The sequence below is a fragment of the Triticum urartu genome, chromosome 1A (assembly GCF_056163025.1).
Source record: "Triticum urartu cultivar PI428250 chromosome 1A, HENAU_Tu73, whole genome shotgun sequence".
Lineage (NCBI taxonomy): Eukaryota > Viridiplantae > Streptophyta > Magnoliopsida > Poales > Poaceae > Triticum > Triticum urartu.
Genome location: NC_141873.1, coordinates 22,276,019 through 22,290,868, shown reverse-complemented (window position 1 = coordinate 22,290,868; position 14,850 = coordinate 22,276,019). Strand labels below are relative to the sequence as shown.

At 44.9% G+C, this 14,850-nt stretch overlaps 1 protein-coding gene and 1 long non-coding RNA gene across 2 annotated transcripts; both read right to left on the bottom strand.

Annotated features, from left to right (window-relative positions):
• Positions 1 to 767: 767 nt before the first annotated feature.
• On the bottom strand, positions 768 to 5,517 carry LOC147988617 (uncharacterized). The gene is made up of 4 exons (XR_015617387.1): positions 5,271 to 5,517; positions 1,692 to 1,759; positions 1,476 to 1,574; positions 768 to 1,272 (listed from the first exon to the last, which is right to left on the bottom strand). It is a non-coding gene; the product is annotated as an uncharacterized LOC147988617 (long non-coding RNA).
• LOC147988618 (uncharacterized) lies at positions 1,908 to 5,274 on the bottom strand. The gene has a single exon (XM_087544889.1). The coding sequence runs from the start codon at positions 4,262 to 4,264 to the stop codon at positions 2,180 to 2,182; it is 2,085 nt and encodes a 694-aa protein (XP_087401015.1). The 5' UTR covers positions 4,265 to 5,274; the 3' UTR covers positions 1,908 to 2,179.
• Positions 5,518 to 14,850: the final 9,333 nt, after the last annotated feature.

Below are 14,850 nucleotides of genomic sequence, written 5' to 3'. Positions count from 1 at the left end.
GTAAGAAGTAAACTCTGCCATAGGTATTACCCTTAGAAAAGTAAATAAAATAAATGAAAACTAAAATAAATAAATAAATAAATGAAATAAAAACTAGAAAATAAAGTTTTTCTAAGAAAGAATGAATTAGTGGAATTGGTATTATCCTTGCAGAAGAAAAAAAATAGTAAATCAAAATCAGGATAATAAAGTTTTCTAAGAAAGAATGAAACATGTTAAGAAGAAAGAAAGTGAAAACAAAAACCTTTAAAAACTTGGACACAACTTTACACCGAAATTGCACTTTTTGGAATATGCAGAGAATAAGCATATAAGTGCAATTTTCACATTCTACGATAATTTACACACATATTATATAGTATTTGCATGTATCCTTAAACACGCAAAAAAAATATTTTTGTCTAAGAAGAAATTAATTAGTGACATTGATATTACAAAGAAGAAACATAGTGAAAAGAATAAAAAATGACAAAAATTGCACACAATTTACACAAAAAATACTGTACTTTTTTATAATATGCAAGGATAGCCACATAATAGTGAACTTTTGCAAAAAAAAAAGATGTTACTAAAATGTAATAAATTAGTGACATTAGTATTACCCTTACAGAAGAAGAAAGAAAATAATATAAAAAGTAAAAAATAAAATAATGAAGTACTCTCTCCGTAAAGAAATGTAAGAGCGTTTAAATCACTATTTTAGTGATCTAAACGCTCTTATATTTCTTTACAGAGGGAGTATATATTTACACTCACCCAACATGAAAACCAACTAATAAAGAAAAGGAAAAACACACATAAAAACAAAACAAAAACAGAAAAAAAAAAGGAGAAAGAGGAAGGCTATGTCTCACAGTAATGGGCTTTGGCCCATTAAGGAATTGACTGGCCCAAATATGATAAAGCATAAGTAAGCATTTTTCATGAACTACACATCAATTACAAGAATCAAATTCTAGCGGAGCAAATTTTTGACAAGGAATACGTCAATAATTTTATCATCTGTTCATCTGCATAGGTCGGTTATCTCGGGAAAGAATGGACTGCTTGACAAACTGCTAGGTTTGATCAATGGACAAAGGCAACATGCATTATGTTTCTAGTCTTTTACCCATCTCCGTTTCCTAGGATGCCCTTGCCTTGCTATATAAACCCGGCCATAGACCCAGCTTCTTCAAGGTCCAGACAGAGATCTCCGCAGAGCAATGTCAAAAACTGAAGACATCCTGTGCTTTGCTTTTATGCTCTCACAGAATCTACATACAGAACTAACTGCGAAATTTCACCATATCAGTGAAGAAAGTATTGGGAAGGGATTGCAGAATATATCGCTGTGCAAAAAATTGATGTAGATTTAGCAAGATCGTAATTTGGTAAAAACACAACAGCGATCAGGTTCCCATTGAAAAAATGTTGAAAACCATACATTTTGGTACTGCAAAATCTGTACGAAATTTACAGGTAATTTCACATACCTCGAATTCAGTACGGTACTCCAACGGACACTCGCAGGCATGGCATTTTGCCTCATGGGGTGCTTCAATGGATTTATCCGTCTTCACAAATGCAAAAACCTAGCAAGAACATGCTTTGCTTACTCAGATGACCAAAATGTCGTGCTCAAAGAAACATGGATCAATTTTTAACACTAAAAGGAGCCATGATGGGCTGCTTCTAGAAGCAAAACTGACCTGCTCAATATCAAATCAATATCTCTGCTTCTAGAAGAAAATCAACATTCACATTATCAAATCAATATCTGCATCAAGAAATAACTTTCATATTGTACATCGTAAGTATTATATATGTTGATATTTTTAATGTAAGTTTTGTCAAACTCCACTAAGTTTGACTCAAGACAAATCTTATATGCAGAGTAAAAAGAAACAAAATGAGTAAATAAAAGGGAGAACAGGGAAGAACACAATATGAGATACAGAGATAGAAAGCAATCAGCCTGAACTGGAATTCCGAAATGCTACATGACCATTGTTGCATTGCAAATGATAATTCTGAAATGATACATCAATAGTGCAGTGACACGCACTATTGGAATGTCGAGTTACACCACATAGAAACAGAATACAACACAGACAAAGTTTTTCAAGTAAATAAAAGGGAAAGCAGGGAAGAACACAAATGCGAGATACTGACAGAAAGCAATCAGCCTGAATTGGAATCACACATTCGCTTGGGATGGTCGGCGCCTGGGCATGGCTTTCTTATCTTCCTCCCTGTCAATCTTGACTACACCCGCATGAGTCAGGAGCACCCAGATGTGGGTCAGGAGCTCTCCACCTTTCGCAAGAAGTTCCATGTGCCCTTTAACATTATCTGTTGGCGCGATGTAGAGAATCTTCTCAGCCCAGAAGTCTGCAATTATCTGCCAACCTTCAGCACGGTTTGGCATGGCCTTGAGCTGCTTTCCGAGCTTCACGCCTCTCATGAAGATACTCCTGCCTTCCTCTTCGTCTTGGAATTCATCCATTGCCTGCCCAAGCAAACCCAGGGGTGCTTGAATTTTGGAGAAGTCGTCTTGTACATCAGCCATGGCCACCTTTGTATCTCCGCAATTTCCTGGAAGCAATTCTGGGGCAGACTCCATCAAGTGCGCACAATATCTTGATAGGCTCAGTGAAACTAGCACGTTGAACTCTGCGTCTTCTTCAACATAAGGTCTCACAATACTGAAGTGAAAAGTCGCTATATTCCAAATTAACATGATCTCTGCCTGAGACTGACCTCTCAATGCCCAAGAAAACTCTGCAAGCACGCCATTCCGCCTTAGCGACCCTTCTCCATTAGTCGGAAGACCATCACAAGATACCAGTGACTTAACAATAGCTTTCTTGACTGTTCGGAACTCACCATCAGACAAATCAGAGTAAGTGTTCCCCGAACTTACCGAGTACAGGCCAATCTTGTTCTTCCAGTACCCGAATAAAGTAAATCTGCCAAGACAGCTGATAACCTTCTCAATGAAAGCACTGCGCTGATAACAAGATCTTGTGACATACCTACAGATAAGCGACACCTTGCACCAATCCGAGGCCAAATAAAATGCAGCTTGCAGTACCTCCACCAGCAGGATTGTGGCCAAAACAAGGAGAGTGATGATGTCGTCAGCCCTTTTGGTCTGCACTTCAATGATGGCGTTGAGTGTCTTGACGGACAGTGCACTTTGCAGGACAAAATACACAACTGTGGAAATGAGAAAAATCCTCACCAAGAAGAGAGAGAAGAATCCTGCCTCCAGTTCAAATATGACAGCATGTTTGGTAAAGAAATGGTCATGGCAGAACCCCAACTCCATTTCAACAATCCTGAAAGCCCTCTCATAGTCACCTTTTGGCTGCAGCAATTCATTCAAGAAAAAATCACGGGTTACATCCAGGCATTCCTCCGCGAGTGCCATCCCATAGTACCGCTGTTTCAATAGCTGATACATGGAGAAGGCCACGCACTTGTCCTTGAGTCCTCTGCTGTGATCAGTCTCTGAGCTGAGGAGCCTGCCTTCACACTGCAAGATCTGATCGATGGTGACTACGTCCCCATCGCTACCAAATCCAACAAAGTGAACCGGGTGTTTGTAGCCGTTCATCATGCTGGCCACATTTCCATACCTAGTTGCTGCAGGCAGCTTCTTGGTGAACTTGGCAACTCTTCTGATGCCGAAAAGATAGCCGCGCTCAGCCAACACGCACGCGAGCTCTCTACCCATTAGCGCCGTGACCAGGATAATCGCAGCCAGAAAATAGATCACAACTGCAGGAGACCTGAGAACTGCAAACTTGTTGAAGTACTGGTGGAAATAGTTCTTTATGTCAAAGCTATAGGGAAAAAGCAGCCAGGTGATGAACGTGACATAGATGGCATACTGGTAGGTGTTGAATAGACCTCGCCTCCACTGCTTGTTGTCGGCGAGCTCGTAGACCTTGACGGCGTTGGTGCACCCGGCAGCCATGAGCAAGGAGAGGGCCCAGATGGGGTACATGGCGTTCTTCACCGGCGAGGACTGCATCAGGCCCAGTGTGTAGGCGATGGCTGGGGACGGCAGAGTGTAGGCCACCCAGGTGCCAGCTTGGACCAGCCGCCCGGTCGACTGGCGTCTGAAGGAGCCGAGGATGAGCTGCAGGAGCAGCAGCATGATGACCCCTGCAGTGAAAACCTCTACCTGGATGACGGTCCTCCGGGGGTTATTCAGAAAGGGGGAGAGAGCCTCCATTGCTGCTGTCATGTTGATGGGCTCTTGCTGCTGCTTCATCGTAGCAACACTACGCGAAGCAGCTTAATTTGATATAGCTTCTCTTCTGGTAGGTTGTGTCTGTATGTTGAGCTTCTGGGCTGACTAACTGCTTGGCTACAATCTCATTCCTCCCAGAGAGAAGGTTGGGTGTGTGTTATATATTGCTCCCCTCTTCATCACCAACTAGATCTGACTTTTCCTCTGCCAGAGATGATACCAATACAGTAAGACACGGATGCTGGGCAAGGTCTTGCATTTGTGCCCTGGTAACAGCACCCACCCCACACCCATATGGCCATATGAACAAAGACTTGCATGTCCATTGACTAGCTTTCCTCTAAAAATATTGTAGCCGCACTTCTGCCCCTGATCTATCACTATTCACTATGCGTCCACTTAACCCCGTACCGAGGATTAGCGATGATGTGGCTGGGATTGCATCATGCCATAAAAGCCACGTCAACCCGGCATTGAGTGACGAGGCTTACGATTATCGAGACCTGAACCACGTAGCACCAATTAATCAATCTCCACCTCTTTTTATCCATTTTTCGATCCAGCGAGATCGCTACATCCCTGGGCTTGTTCTCCCTGGACATTCCTGCGATGCGACACGGTAATCCTCTGTCTTTTTTCCTTCCGAAGAATGCTGTCCTGTCCTTCACCATTCATGAGTAGCACCTGCTGGTGTTCGTGGAGGTCCGGGTGCTGTCTGCGTGACTTGATAATGTGATGCGATTGTATTCGGTTTTGCGCGGCTATTTGGTGATTTTGCAGGTGCCCCTGTGGTGGGTTCTTGACGAGCAGGTTGCATTAAATTATTAAGAACAAAAAATAAGCCTATGTATTAAAAAAACTTATTCCAAGTGTACAAGACATCACCAAATTCCTAAGAGGTTGCATTAAACAAATCCTAAGAGGTTGCTAGAAAAATCCTATCATGGTTGGCAAACGTGCTCGACGTGATCTGCTTGACCTTTACGTAGCCGCAGTATGGAGAAAAGATGAGCGAAAGAAGACAGACCGGCGGTGGCTGCTGCACCCGGATCGGACGAGCTTGAACTAGCGGCGGCGGCAGCTCCGCCCCGCGGATTCCCCGTCGTGCCACCCCATCGTAGCCGCCGGGAGATCCTCCGCGCTGGCGGCGCCCACGCCTCCGGCCGCCTGGGACCTAGTCTGCCACCTCACCTCTGCGCCTCCGCCGTGCGCTCGCCCGAATCGGAAGGATTCCCGAGAACAATATCGAAAAGGATTGGTAATTTGGAGTTCCACTTTTTCTTTTATTTTTTCTTCAAAAGAGAGGGGGAATTCGAGCTCCCTAGTTGGTTAAATTATTACTCCTCCCTTCCTAAATATTTGTCTTTCTAAAGATTTCAACAAGTAACTACATACGAAGCAAAATGAATGAATCTATACTTTAAAATATGTTTATATACATCCGTATATAATAGTTCATTTAAAATTTTTAAAAAGACAAATATTTAGAAATGGAGGGAGTATTTTTTAAGATGTAGTCGGTTAATTTCTTGATGACGATGTTCCTGCGTGGCAAGCTACAAACAAGTCCAAACAAAAATTGAGTTGGCAAGCTAGTACAAACGAGCAAATTTTGATAAAACTAGAAAATGTGCACCTCGCCGTGCTCTCGTTTTTTTTTGAAACTGTTGATCTATTCATCTTCAATCATAATAGTATAACGAACACCAGAAATAATAAGAATTACATTTAGATTCATAGGCCACCTAGGGACGACTGCAAGCATTGAAGCGAGCCAAAGACGCGTCGCCGTCATCGCCCCTCCCTCGCCGGAGACAGGCACAACTTGTTGTAGTAGATAGTCGGAAAGTCGTCGTGCTGAAGTCTCTGTAACGCCCCGAGACTGTTGCGCCAGGTGTCTTCCAGTTATTCGCTGTGGTTGCCTTGCCTTTCGTTTGTGTGTTGCATCTTGCCATGTCATCATCCGCATTGCATCATCATGTTTTCAAAACTTGCATTTGTCCGGGTCTCTCCGTTCTCTCCGTTGTCCGTTCTGAGTCAAGACACACTTGCACGCCCCCGCGACACGTCCGAAATATTATTTTATAAGTGGCCGGAAAATGTTCTCGGAATGGGTTGAAAGTTGGCGTGTAGTGTTGTTTTGTTGTCAGTAGGCCGCCTGCCAAGTTTCATCGCATCCGGAGTCCGTTTGACGCCCCAACGGATAACTATAGCGGCAATATAGCCGGTCTATCGTCAGAAGTTTTCGGTCTCCGGAAACAGATGCCGGGCTCCCCCTCTTTCTTCTCCCCTCGCAGTCTCGCCTCAGCCCACCTAGTCCATCCGCCTACCCCTCTTCGCGTCCGGAGCTGTCCGATACGATCGCACGATCCGAAACTCTCTCCGCGCAGTGCATCGAACCCCTTGCGCGCGTCCGGAAGTTGTCCCGAACCCGACCCGAGGAGTCGTCACCATTGGGTCCGGATCATCCTCAAACATCTACAAAACGTCTCCGTTTTGTTAATTGGACTTCCTAACATATTTTTTCTTGACCGTCTGATTTCGATCGGAGGGACTCGGTAGCTCCTAACCTATTCCCCTACCTATATATGAGCCTAACCCTAATCATAGGATGTCCCATCCGTCCATTCCGCCCACCGCCGCCAGCCCACCTGGTCTCCTCCTCGGCTTCCTCACCAAGCCAACCACCATCCATCCCGATCCACCCCCTCCAACCAGAGCCTCCGACCGCCTTCCATGTTTTCCACGCAACCAAAAAGATCACCAGCAGCCGCAGCTCCTGCCCGCGGAGCCCCTCGTCCCCGTGCCCCTGGTTCGCTCGATCCAGAGGAGAGGAGCACACCATTGTCAAGATCCTCCCGCTTGCTCCTCCCTCCATGGCGTCGTCGTTGCCGGCGACTGAACCTGCAGCAAGCCTCAACTCCTGCAGGACCCCGCGACCATGAGGAGGCTATGCGAGCGGCGCTGCTGCACCTCGTCACCATTACCTGCCCGCCGGAGCCAGGCCTCCTTGTGACTCGCGGCTACGGCGACGGTCTTCTTCTACGTCGCGCACCTGCCCCTCTCGCCTCCGCCCGGTTCCTCCTCGCCGGAGTCCTAGCACCGCCGCCGCGGATCTTCAGCGTCGCCGGAGCGGGCCTCACCAGCTTGGTCGCCGCCCGTTCATCGCCCTGCTATCGGACTTGGCAAGCTCCGGCCTCCCTTGTCTTCTCGTGTCACCGGAGTCCTGCCAGAGTCCACCACCACCGCAGTTTCGCGTCAGATCCGGCCGGGGACCGCCGGATCTCGCCGCCTCCGCCATGGATTCCCCATCCCCGATCTCTTCTACTGCTTCTAATGTCCCACCGCCATCTTCCCGGAGCCCCTCGCCGCCCCGCATGCCCTGCATCCCCTGCTTCAGGTCGAGCAGCGCACCACAACGCTCGACCGCGCGTTGACTGCGCCCGTCTCGCGCGTGGGTCGCCTGCTGGCCTCCCGATCAGGCCCAGCCACAAGCCCCGCGACCAAGCTGACTCCATGGACCTGGGCCTTGGGCCCAGGGTAAGTTACCTCCCCCCCCACCGCGCTTGTTTCCTGTTGGGCCCGTGATCAGTTTCAGCCCAATAGTGTTTTTTTCCTCTGGACGATTTTGTCTATTATTCCAGAGAACGCCAGTTTTACAGAAAAGACCCTCATGTTCATTCATTTAATATCTCACAAACTAAGCATCACATGTAAAAACTTTGTATATGAAATATGCTTAGTTTTTCATCTAGTTTCATAATATGCCTTTTTCATCCATGTTTAAAAAGTTGTTTGCATATAATTTGCCTATTGCCATGTTAAAATGATTTAATTCATAACTAAATAACCGTAGCTCCAAATTTAACAAACTTTATATGTAAATGGGGTGGAAAAATACCTAGCTTAACATCGTGGCTTTACTTTGCATGTTTAACAACTCTAAAATTGTGTTTAGGGCAGAACAGTACCATAACCAAAATATGCATATGGGGATTTACCGGAATTGTTGTTCGTTGCTTCCGGCCTCATTTAAACTTGACTAGATAGGCAGTTTTACTTTGCTTCACCCTCTTGCGATGTTTAACAACATTTAATATTATTGGGTACATAAATGAGATCGAACTAAATAACTTGAATGTGGTGTTTCGTCAATATGCAACGGAGTTGCATATTGAGCTCCACTTAATTTGTAGGGTTGTTTGTGCACTTTGCCATGCCATGCCTCATTAAACCGGACATGCATCATACTTGTTTGCGCATCGTGCCATGATTATATGATGTTTGTTTACTATGTTGTTTGCTTTCTTTCCGGTGTACTTCTTCTCGGTAATCCGGTAACGTTGCGTTTGTGAGGATCCGTTGGCTACGTCCGTTTGTCTTCTTCATGGACTCGTTCTTCTTCCTTGCGGGATCTTAGGCAAGATGGCCATAACCTCGAAATCACTTCTATATCATGCCTCCCATATTGCTAAGCCAAGCCTCTAACCCACCTTGTCCTAACAAATCATTGTTTGGCTATGTTACCGCTTTGAATAAAACTCCTCCAGCAAGGCCCAACATTGGTTTTACCATTTGCCACCTAGCCTTTTCTTTCCCTTGGGTTCTGCAGACTAAAGGGTCATCTTTATTTAAACCCCCGGGCCTATGCTCCTCTGAGTGTTGGTCCAACCTGTCAGCTGACGGTGGCCACCAGGGGCAACTCTGGGCTGGCCTACCGGAACCTTGGACAATCCGGTGTGCCCTGAGAACGAGATATGTGCAGCTCCTATCGGGATTTGTCGGCACATTCGGGTGGCTTTGCTGGTCTTGTTTTATCATTGTCGAAATGTCTTGTAACCGGGATTCCGAGCCTGACCGGGTCTTCCTGGGAGAAGGAATATCCTTCGTTGACCGTGAGAGCTTGTGATGGGCTAAGTTGGGACACCCCTGCAGGGATTTGAACTTTCGAAAGCCGTGCCCGCGGTTATGGGCAGATGGGAATTTGTTAATGTCCGGTTGTAGAAAACATGAAACTTAACTTAATTAAAATGCATCAACCGCGTGTGTAACCGTGATGGTCTCTTCTCGGTGGAGTCCGGGAAGTGAACACGGTGTTGGAGTTATGCTTGAACGTAGGTTGTTTCAGGATCACTTCTTGATCACTTCTAGTTCACGACCTTGCTTTGCCTCCTCTTCTCGCTCTCATTTGCGTAAGTTAGCCGTCATATATGCTAGTGCTCGCTGCAGCTCCACCTCATACCTTTTTCCCTACCCATAAGCTTAAATAGTCTTGATCGCGAGGGTGTGAGATTGCATAGTCCCCGTGACTCACAAATTACTTCCAAAACCAGTTTGCAGGTGCCGATGAAACCGTGCAGGTGACGCAACCGAGCTCAAGGAGGAGCTCGATGAAGATCTCATTCATTGTGTTGTGCCGTTTCAGTTGATCAGTAGTGGAGCCCAGTCGGGGCGATCAGGGATCTGTAGCATTAGGGGTAATCTTCTTTATTTTGGTTCCGTAGTCGGACCTTTATTGTATCTGGATGATTGTAATGCTTTATTCATGTATTGTGTGAAGTGGCGATTGTAAGCCAATTTTGTACCTCTTTCTTATTCAATACATGGGATGTGTAAAGATTACCCCTCTTGCGACATTGCCTTCAATGCGGTTATGCCTCTAAGTCGTGCTCCGACACGTGGGAGATATAGCCGCATCGAGGGTGTTATAAGTTGGTAATCAGAGCCTTCCCCGACTTAGGAGCCCCCTGCTTGATCGAATCGCTGGCGTTGTTGAGTCTAGAAAAATATTTTGAGACATTTAGGATTATATATATATCAGAGAGTAGGATTCTTTTTACTCCTCAGTCCCTTCGTCACTCTGGTGAGGCATCCTGACGTAGAGTTTTGTCACTTCTCTTCTCAAATTTCACTAAAACAAATTTAGGATCACACGGGTATCTTGGAATCGTTCCGATGGTTTTATGACAAGAACATTGTTCTTGGTGCCTCCTGACATTTAGGGGTTGTGGCAGTGTCCCGGGGAGTTGAGCTCCGAGGTGTTGTCATCACAATTTTATCGTTGCAGTTCTGGAATACCTGAGTTTCGCCGACATCGAAAATCTCTTTTATGCAGTTGTTGGTGAGATAACCTTGACGCCACCCAGTACTGGGGCGGGAGTTCGGGAGTATTGCCATAACTCGTATAACGGATGCTTTTCGAAGGTTGAGGTAAACGATTTCCGAAGATTTCTTGGTTATGTGTTGAAGGATGGATACAGCTGGATGTAGGATTTGTGTAGTTTTGGGTGAGATATTATGCTTCCCCTATATCCCCAACACCTGATTGCATAACCGGAAAGTTTCAGGAGTTTATAAGTGGGAATTCAAGTAGCTCTTAGGATATCTTTCCGGCAGAGGTATGATATGAAATTGGGGTTCGACGTCTAGTGGTCCGCCTATTCACGGTTGGTTTTACAGTGGTCTCGTTGTGTCTTAAAGAGTCCTTGGCTATGCTGACTCGGGGACGCTTCGTATGTCATGTGCACTACCTTGTACATGATGGTGCTATACGATCGAGCCCGTGTAGGCCCCACCACAAAAACTTCGGACGAAATCTCTATCATATGTTTGTTCCGGCTTATTCTGCAAGTCAATCATTTGTTTTGTTTTGTTGTGGTATTTGAGTTGCTTCGAAGTCAAATGTTGATTCCATACCTTCCCTAAGCGGTGTTCTCATACTCCTATGTGAATACCAATCCTTCATGATAATCGATATTGTCATGTCAATCCTTTTCAACCGGCGTGTTTCTCTTCAAGTGGAACCGATCATTTCAACATCAGCAAGATCAATTATCAGTTATTTGCAACGGTGTTTGTTTCATTCATCCCAAGTAGTCTTTGTTTTCCCGCCCTCCCATCCCTTTTTCTTCAAGGATTCGGAGTTCTTAATCAAGTACCTTTTATTGATGTGAAGTCTCTCCATTCTTTTCTGTCAACGTTCTTACCCGGTGGTTCTCTTGAAGATGCTCTACTAGCTCATCATTCTTCGTTCTCTTTCTTCTCTGGTGGATTCAAGTCAAGCTTTGTTGATCATATCCCTTTTTCCTCGTTTCAAATACCTTCTCATGCCGGTGCACCTCATAATCATTCACTTCTCGCTATTCATTTGTTCGGGAGTGCTAAAGATATCTCAGAAGATTCAAGCTTCCATTCTCAATTCGTTCAAGCTTTTGCGAGGATGTTACCTCATTCAAGCCATTTATTTCAACCGGCGCAATCTCTCTTTTAAATCTTTCAACTGTGTTTCTTTTGAGTGGGCCCTAACCCACAGGTTTTTCCCAGGATCTTACCTGACTCTTCTATTTTCCCGGAGCTATCCTAAATTCTTTTGAAGTTTGACGTAAGAATGAATTATCATCAGTCAATTGTCTTCTCCAAGATCTGTCAAAATCTTTTCATCGTTGGCTCAACCTCTTCACTTTTGATTCTTCCGGAGTGTCTAAACAATTCTTGGTGATGTTTCCCATCGTCATTCTCGGATTTTGAAGACCGAAGAAGAGTTTTTCCTCCATACCGTATCCGCTCTCTCAGAGATTCATGGTTCTAGCTTGATGTCATCCTCTCATAATTGTTTTTTCGATTGTGAGAATTATTTTCACCCATTCGGAGCATTTCAAGAGTATTTCAGTTTGTTTTCTCCGAAGCCCATCATTTTAGAAGATTTTTACATTCTAGCTTTCAGCTCTCGTTCTCCAAATCTTACCAGTGTACCGTGCAAATATCTTCTAATCAGTTCGTGATCTCTTCGTTCTCATGTATCTAAATCCTAGCAAGCATCTTCGTTCATTTGCCAATTCTTCCCGGTGTTTCTTTATCTGCTCTTCGTCCATTTTCAATTCTTACGGTGGTTTGTTCCAAGATTCTTCTTCCTTCATTGATCATATCAATGCATTCGTGCTTTCCAAATTCTTACGGTGATTCGTTCAAGAGTTCTCTTCCTTGGTTATCATATCAATTTATTCGTTGTTTCAAATCCTACCGGTGGTTCGTTGAAGACCTTCTCAATTTTGTTTTATATCTCTCTTAATCCTCTCTACCGGAATAAGTTGTATGCTATCTGTTGCTTGTCATCAATTTAATTGATGAAGGATAAGCATAATGTAATTCTTATTCTTGTTTCATCCAAGTGATTAATTCCTTATTCCGGAGGTTCATCATATCACATTCTCGATTCGAGATGCTTTATCTTTTATTCCGGAGTTCCAAGCTTCCACTTTATCTCGTCGCAAAGCTTCATCTAATCATTGCAAGGTTTCATCTTACTCTTTTCATGCTTCTTTTCCTTGCGATCTTCTTTTTTTACCGGAGTTCTTCATGGACACTCTACATGATGGTTCATCAAGGATTTAATTCCTTTTCGAAGTGTTCATCGAGATTCTTTTCAAAGGAGCTTAAGCATTCTTCATCTTGAAATCCGGAGTGCAATTCTTTTTACCTTATCTTTTGAGGTGGTGTTATGTCATTGTTGACAATTTCCCTTCATGTTTTATGATTCAAAAGTTGTCAGGAATGAGATATGTAAACCCACCAATCTCTTCATTGGAGTTATATTGTGTCATGTTTCACCTAAAGCTTTTCCCTAAGGATTGTTGCTATTTATGGTGTTTATAAATGACCCAAGTTCTTCTTTTATCCTCCCGGTGAAATACTTTCTCGTCTTCTTGTTCATATCAATCCAATCTTTTGTTTCCATTAGTGGCAGAATTTCACCTCATAGTTTTGAAATGTTCTCCATAAGCCCACTACAACCTTGTCTTTTCGTTGTTGGTTTTCCAACAACTCCGCTCGAACTTTCCCCTAAAGATGATTTTCAAGATCATTTTAGATAGAAGATATTGTTTTCTCCTCCATTCATTCCATTCCATTCTTTCATTTCTTCCGGAGGCATTGTGATGTTGCTCTCTTCAACCCATCATCTTGTTTTGTCAAGATCATGTTCAATTCCTTCCATTTACAGTCGGAGTGCTGCCCAAATTACATCATTCTTATTCCTTCTATATCTTGTTTAACCGGAGTGTTGTGTCTAGCATTCCTCTTCTAACCGGAGTCTCATCCAAGTGCTTTCATTTTGCCAAGGTCATATTCTATGCCTTCCATTTCTAACTGGAGTGTTGTCGTAATTGATCCTTATCGTTCCTTGTACATCTCGTTCTACCGGAGTGCTTGCATGTACTTCTTGCCCATTGCAACCCTTTTCTCATTTCTTTCAACCTACAGGGTTCTCGTGATGTTCCTTTTTCCTCTTTTCTAACGGAGTGTTTTCAACTTCGTTCATCTCCGTTGTGTTCTTTTCTCGAAATGGTTTAACCTCTCAAGGTTCTTTGGTTTCACTCGTTTGTCAAAGAAGCAACTTAGTTTCACCTCACCTCTTCCTCTCCCTTTTCCCTCCGGTGCCATTCTAGATCTCGGGACGAGATCCTCTCGTAGTGGTGGAGTGTTGTAACGCCCCCAGACCGTTGTGCCAGGTGTCTTCCAGTTATTAGCTGTGGTTGCCTTGCCTTTCGTTTGTGTGTTGCATCTTGCCATGTCATCATCCGCATTGCATCATCATGTTTTCAAAACTTGCATTCGTCCGGGTCTCCCCGTTCTCTCCGTTGTCCATTCTGAGCCCAGACACACTTGCATGCGCCCACGACACGTCCGAAATATTATTTTATAAGTGGCCGGAAAATGTTCTCGGAATGGGTTGAAAGTTGGCGTGCGGTGTTGTTTTGTTGTCAGTAGGCCGCCTGCCAAGTTTCATCGCATTCGGAGTCCGTTTGACGCCCCCAACGGATAACTATAGAGGCAATATAGCCGGTCTATCGTCAGACGTTTTCAGTCTCCGGAAACAGATGTCGGGCTTCCTCTCTCTCTCTTCTCCCCTCGCAGTCTCGCCTCAGCCCACCTAGTCCATCCGCCTACCCCTCTTCGCGTCTGGAGCCGTCCGATGCGATCGCACGGTCCGAAACCCTCTCTGTCGGTGTCAAAACCAGCGGATCTCTGTTAGGGGGTCCCGAACTGTGCGTCTAGGTCGGATGGTAACAGGAAGCAGGGGACACGATGTTTTACCCAGGTTCGGGCCCTCTTGATGGAGGTAAAACCCTATGTCCTGCTTGATTAATATTGATGATATGGGTAGTACAAGAGTAGATCTACCACGAGATCAGAGAGGCTAAACCCTAGAAGCTAGCCTATGGTATGATGGTTGTTCGTCCTACGGACTAAAACTCTCCGGTTTATATAGACATCGGAGAGGGCTAGGGTTACACAGAGTCGGTTACAATGGTAGGAGATCTACATATCCGTATCGCCACGCTTGCCTTCCATGCCAAGGAAAGTCCCTTCCGGACACGGGACGAAGTCTTCAATCTTGTATCTTCATAGTCCAGGAGTCCGGCCGAAGGTATAGTCCGGCCATCCGGACACCCCCTAATCCAGGACTCCCTCAGTAGCCCCTGAACCAGGCTTCAATGATGACGAGTCCGGCCCGCAGATTGTCTTCGGCATTGCAAGGCGGGTTCCTCCTCCAAGTACTTCACAGAAGATTTTGAACACAAAGGTAGTGTCCGGCTCTGCAAATAAGT

What these genes read in the sequence shown, in the direction of transcription:
- LOC147988618 (XM_087544889.1), bottom strand. Translation starts at nt 4,264, where the DNA reads ATGAAGCAGCAGCAAGAGCCCATCAACATGACAGCAGCAATGGAGGCT.